At 48.6% G+C, this 5,910-nt stretch overlaps 1 protein-coding gene across 1 annotated transcript in view; it reads left to right on the top strand.

The window, feature by feature from the left end:
• Positions 1-6: 6 nt before the first annotated feature.
• The window catches only part of Whamm (WAS protein homolog associated with actin, golgi membranes and microtubules), a 22,983-nt gene continuing 17,079 nt past the window's right edge, over positions 7-5,910 (top strand). Inside the window, exons 1-4 of the mRNA XM_013012085.1 lie at positions 7-494; positions 1,037-1,187; positions 1,781-1,950; positions 3,139-3,304. Of these exons, the coding sequence (XP_012867539.1) occupies positions 363-494; positions 1,037-1,187; positions 1,781-1,950; positions 3,139-3,304 (619 nt within the window). The 5' untranslated portion in view covers positions 7-362. The remainder of the gene's footprint in view (positions 495-1,036; positions 1,188-1,780; positions 1,951-3,138; positions 3,305-5,910) is intronic.

The raw sequence follows: 5,910 nt of genomic DNA, 5'->3' as shown, positions 1-5,910 counted from the left end.
CCCGGCGGGGAGCCGCCCACTCTCGGAGGCCCGCGCGGTGCCCGGGCTGGCTTTGAACCGCGATCCCCAGATCTCAGCCTCCTGCGCAGCCGGGATCGATGGAGCCGCTAGCGCCTGTCACGTCCCCGTATGGTTGAGCCCTCTCCAAAAGCGCAGTCCGCGGGACGGCTGCCACAGCCGGCCATGAGGCCCGCGTGCTCAGCTGGGCGTTTTGGGTGGAGGCGCCAGCATTCTCATAATCAACCTTTAACGTAGATGAAGCTATAAGCCGAGAATATAGGGTTTCTTGGTTTTGTCTGATGTGATCTTCTGGCCTCCAGGTTCTCCAGGGGCATGGGAGAGCCAGCACCCTGGTCGCATTAATGAGAGTTTATCAAGAGGAGGAGGAAGCGTACCAGGAACTAGTTACCGCAGCAACCGTGTTCTTCCAGCATCTACTGCAGCCCTTTAGGGACATGCGGGAAGTTGCGACTTTATGTAGGCTCAATATTCTGGTATGTGTTGTTATTTTTTAAAACTCTATAACCTATTATACACAACTGTTATCTATTATATACAACTATTACCCATTATATATTACCGTATGATACTTCTTTATATTTAAGATTCAGTTTGTATGTTCATTTTGTTTAGGTTCATTTTTCTGCTGTAAAGATACTGAGTTTTATTTGAAATTGATTTTAAAAATTGGGGTTTGGGTTGTACCTCAGTGGTAGAGCACAGGTTTGATCCTCACCACCAAGAAGAAAAAACACAAAACTGAGGATCTCCAGTTCTAGGCCAGCCCAGGTTACAAAGCAAGTTATATGTGATATTCTGTGTCTTAAATAAAAAAATGAAAGCTCCACCTGGGGTCAAAGCAAAATGTGGCCGTCCGGGAAGAGCTGCTCTGTGCCACAGCGGGAAAGGGGCTGTGCGTTTCCTGACCCCCACTGTGGAAGGGATTGCTGAAGGAGTGAACCATAAGGCACGGCAGTGAAAGTAGTTAAAATGGTCACAGGACCTGCCCACTTCCCCTTACCTCTTCTTTCCGTAGAAGTCCCTGGATGAGGATGACCTCGGCCCCAAAAGGGTCATGGCTCTGCAGAAGGAAGCGGAAGAATGGACCAGACGGGCTCAAGAAGCTGTCGCCTCGATTCAAGACATCACCGTGGATTACTTTAAGGAAACAGTGAAGGCATTAGCAGGTGATAGTAAGAAAATGCTGGCTGACATAATTTTTACTGCATTTGGATAAAATGCTGGCGTGGGAATGGCATGTAAGGATAAGTCCATGTTGACCCTGAGGTGTGATCTCAAGGGCTCCCACTTTTTATGTTTTGGGCTGGTTAATAGAGGATAAGAGTCTCATGGACTTCCCTGCCGTGGCTGGCTTCAAACCTCCAACCTCTGATCTCAGCCTTTTGAGTAGCTAGGATTACAGGTGTGAGCGCTACATCCAGCTAAATACTGCTTTTGTATTATTATTATTAAAACAAAAATTGTAGCTGGGTGCTGGTGGTTCACACTTACAATCCTAGCTACTCAGAAGGCTGAGATCAGAGGATACTCATCTCCAATAAGCTGCTCAGAAAAAGCCAGAAGTGGCACTGTAGCTCAAGTGGTAGACTGCTGGCCTTGAGCAAAAGAAGTTCAGGGACAGCACCCAGGCCTTGAGTTCAAGACCCAGGACTTTTCTTTTAAAAAATGTTCAGGGGATAATAATGGGAGATAGTGAAATATTAACTCAGGATAAACTATGCCCCTTAAAGAGTTTTAACTTTTTTTTTTTTTTTAACAGAAATGCAGAGACAAATGGAACAAGATGGGAAGAGATTTGGCCCTGCAGCCTGGGCCACGGCCACTCCCCGCTTGGAGAGACTTAAGCGCCTGTTAGCTCGGGAGACTTTGCAACTGCTGAGAGCCAGAGAGTTGTGTTTAAATCACAAAAAAGCTGAGATAAAGAGAAAGGTAAGATAAAAGTCAATTTGTTTAAAAAGGAATCTTTATTTTAGGTTGCATCTTGGTTGAGGAGCTTCCTTCTTACTGAGTTTCACACCTTTCACAGTAGACAGGACTGGACACTGGAAAGTTAAACTTTCCCTTTCATGAAGATGTGTTCCTGAAATATTATATTGCACAATTCACTTTTATTTAAATATTGAGCGTAGCATTGAAGTGCATAAAGTACGTTCAAAATCAGTTCAGCAATAATACTTTTTTTGGTGGAGCTCAGGTCTGACACTGAGCACTTCTCTGCTGCTGGAGGACCATAGCCACTGAACTTTGTCCTGTAATCTTAGGACTTTAAAGCAGAAACTGTAGACACGGCATTGTCAGTCTGGGCTACTGCAGGGAATACCACAGCTTGGGGCTGCAGCTGACCTGTTGTTTCCGACAGCTCAGAGGACCCTGGGCCTTCAGAATCCATGTCTAGGGCAGTGTCTTCCTGGCTGGGGGGCGGGGCCTTCCTACGTGGGCTCCCTGGGCACCCTGTGTGTGCAGTGCATCGGAGGCCCAGTGTGGCCTCATCTGACGCCTCACCGCCATTTCCTCAGAACCCAAATGCTTTCAGGTTTCAAGAGTGAGGTATTCATAATGAACATGGAGTAAAACATTTTTCTCATTGAAAAGCATATTAAATAGGTTTCATTAGGTATTTGATGAAGAGAACACCATGCACTATTCAGGCAGGAGAAGAAGTTTATTTACCGAACTGCTGCCCCCGCCATGCGTGGTGGAGAGGCAGGGCTGAAAAAGGAACAAGGGGAGGGTTTCCCACCCTGGGAACCGGACTTATCTAGCCAGCCCTAGAACAGGACTTATCTAGGCCTGGGACAGGAAGAGGTGTGGCCAGGTGGGGGAAAGGTGTGGCCACACTGGATCCGGATGTGACCTCAGGGTCTGGGACCTTCCTGAGGTCAGATGGGAGGCATGTGACCTAGCTAGAGGGGAAGGTGACTGCTTCCAGGTCTGCCAGGTAACAGATACTGGGTGGAAACTTAGCCAAGAGGTAAGGAGGTGTCCCTGTGCAGAACTTACACTAGTGAAAAAGTACTTGTTAATATTTATTACTGAGGAATAGGAAGAAGCTAGTGTGCTTTTAAAGCTTACATTTAGCATGCTAATTAATTTATTTTTCCCTGAAAAAAAAACAAGATGGAAGACCTTCCGGAACAAGAAAAAAATGTAGATGCTGTAGATGAGCTAGAAATGCAGTATTATGAAATTCAGTTGGAACTATATGAAATCAAATTTGAGATTTTAAAAAATGAAGAAATACTTCTTATTATACAGCTGGATTCTATTAAAAGACTTATAAAAGGTAAAATTTATGTTGTAAAAAGAAAATGTTTAAGTTACATATTTTAGAGAATACTACAAACTTAATTACTAATTATAAATTATCTGTAACATCTATTGAAGTGTGTTAGTTTCCCTTCAGTATTTTGTTTTCCCTATTGTGGGGCTTTGAACTCGGCCTGAGCGCAGTCCCTGAGTTCTTTTGCTCAAGGCTAGTGCTCTACCACTTTGAGCCACACCTCCACTTCCACTTTTTTGTGATTACTTGGAGATAAGAGTCCCAAGGACTAACTCCTAACTAACTCCTCAGATCCTAGCCTCCCAAGTACTAGGATGACAGGTGGGAGCCACCAGTGCCCAGCCAGCCCACCAGTGCTTTGGCCCTTTTTTGAATTGGTCATTTGCAGGTGGGTCTTGCTTTATACCCATACCAGCCTGGGCTGCAATCCTCCTACCTGAGCTTCCCAGGTCCCTGGAGCAGCACCACACCCAGCCCTGGGCACTGCACGCTGTTGCCCCGCACCTACTAACTGGGTGTGGTTGGGGTGGAATCTCCTCCCCCCCCCCCTCCCCTGGCCTTGAACTATAATCTTCATTCTCTGCCTCCCAAGTAGCTAGGATCACAGGCTTGAGCTACTGGGCCTAGCCATTCAGTATTGTTATTTATTCATTTTTGGTCAGTTGTGGGGCCTGAACTCTGGGCCTGAGCGCTGTCCCTCAGCTCTTCAGCTCAAGGCTAGCGCTCTACCACTTGAGCCACTGTGCCAATTCCGGCTATTTCTGCTTATGTGGTGCTGAGGAATGGAACCCAGGGCCTCATGCATGCAAGGCAAGTGCTCTACCACTGAGCTGCCTTCCCAGCCCCCCCTTTCAGTAGTTTTATTATTCAAATATATTCATTGTTCAACATGCAGCAAAACGGAAAAGGAAAACTCCAAGCCCATCATTTAGAGATACTTAGGAACAATTTGGTGTTGATTTTGTAGCTTTTTTGATATAGTTAATGTAAATGTGACTGTCAGTTTTTAAAACCAAAACCTTTGTGTGGTAACAATATTTTACTTATACTATAATAAACATCTTCCATTTCAGTAATAAAAAATCAAAAATTTTAATGGCTGCATAGTATTCAAATTTATAGGTATACTTTGACTTCTAGCTTAAAAAATGTCTTGAGCAGAGAATTTCCCTTCATACATGTTTTGTGTATAGGATAGTTTCCTTGAAATTAATTTCTAAAGTGGAATTATTGGATTAAGAACGTCTTTTATGTTTTAATGCACATTAAAACACCAGTACTAAAGTTATTTGGGATGCACTTTTCTTACATCTGTATTACTTTCTAATTCTAAATGTCATGCTTCTGGTACCAGTGCAAACAAATGCTTCACTCACTCCTGGCTGTTTGTCAATTGATAGAAAAAAATGCCACCTTCTGATTTTCACAAGTGATACTAACCACAGTTTTTTGGGGTTTTTTTTGGTCTGGTCCTGGGGCCTGAACTCTGGGCCTGGGCGCTGTCCCTCAGCTCTTCAGCTCAAGGCTAGCGCTCTACCACTTGAGCCACAGTGCCCCTTCTGGCTTTTTTTTTCTTGTTTATGTGGTGCTGAGGAATCGAACCCAGGGCCTCACTCAGCATGCAAGGCAAGCGCTCTACCACTGAGCCACCTTCCCAGCCCCAGCTCTTCCCTTTTAAAGGAAAGAAAGCACCTTAATATGGTGGCATTCGGCTGAGTTTCTAATCATAGTTTCTCATTAGAATAACATCATTTCCCCAAACTTGCCTGCTCCTTTAGAGGCTGTCTTGGAGCTCAGAGGGCCTGGATTTCTGCAGGAAGACTGGAAGCTTGACCAGGGGGCTCCCCTTTCTGGTGGGGCCTCTTCTCCCCCCGGGGTTCTGCCAGAGGGGCCCAAAGCTGGACGGTAACTGGAGCTGCCTCCCGCTGCAAATAGCAGCAGGCCTGCCATGGGTGCAGTCCAAATATAGCGCGGCCGGCTGCCCTGCCCTTCTCCTGTGTCACTGGAGAGGCCGCTTCCCCAGGCCGGTGGGGGGGGGGGCCGGGCACCAGGCCGGGCGCCAGGCCGGGCGCCACGCCGGGCCCTTCGGCTTCCCAGCCTCCTGACCTTCGGTCTCTTTCTGGGGGTTGGTGTCTGGGTGGGAGCTCCCAGCCCTGGCTCCCTCCGGCCCCGCTCTGCGGGCCGTGCTGGACAGACCAGGGAAGGGCGGGCGGAGCGGGGCAGAGGCAGAGCAGACGAGGTCGCGCGTAACACGCTGCGGGGATCGGGGTCCCGCTCCTGCGCCCCACGGCCCCTCCCGTACAGCAAGGCCTTGCTGAAGGCGCGAAGATGCGCGCGCAGCCTTGACCCTTGACCCGGCGCCGCGCAGCGGACCGAGCGCAGGCCGCTCGGGAGGCGCCCGGCCCCCGACCTCTGACCCTCTTCGCCCGCGTCAGCCCCCGCCGCGGTGGGAAGGGGGAGGCGGGAGCGGCCTTTCCCGGCCCGGGAGGGAGGCCGTCTTCTCGACTTTCTTATTGGCGGGTGCGGACCCACCCTCCGGCGAGACAGCCAATCGCGTGCGCCAGCCCGAGGACGGCCAATCAGGGGCAGGGGCGGGCGGCCGTCGCGGG

This window comes from Dipodomys ordii, unplaced genomic scaffold (assembly GCF_000151885.1).
Source record: "Dipodomys ordii isolate 6190 unplaced genomic scaffold, Dord_2.0 Scaffold15, whole genome shotgun sequence".
NCBI classification, from domain to species: domain Eukaryota; kingdom Metazoa; phylum Chordata; class Mammalia; order Rodentia; family Heteromyidae; genus Dipodomys; species Dipodomys ordii.
Note: the sequence above shows the minus strand (reverse complement) of the source record. Positions and strands in the feature narration are given on the sequence as shown.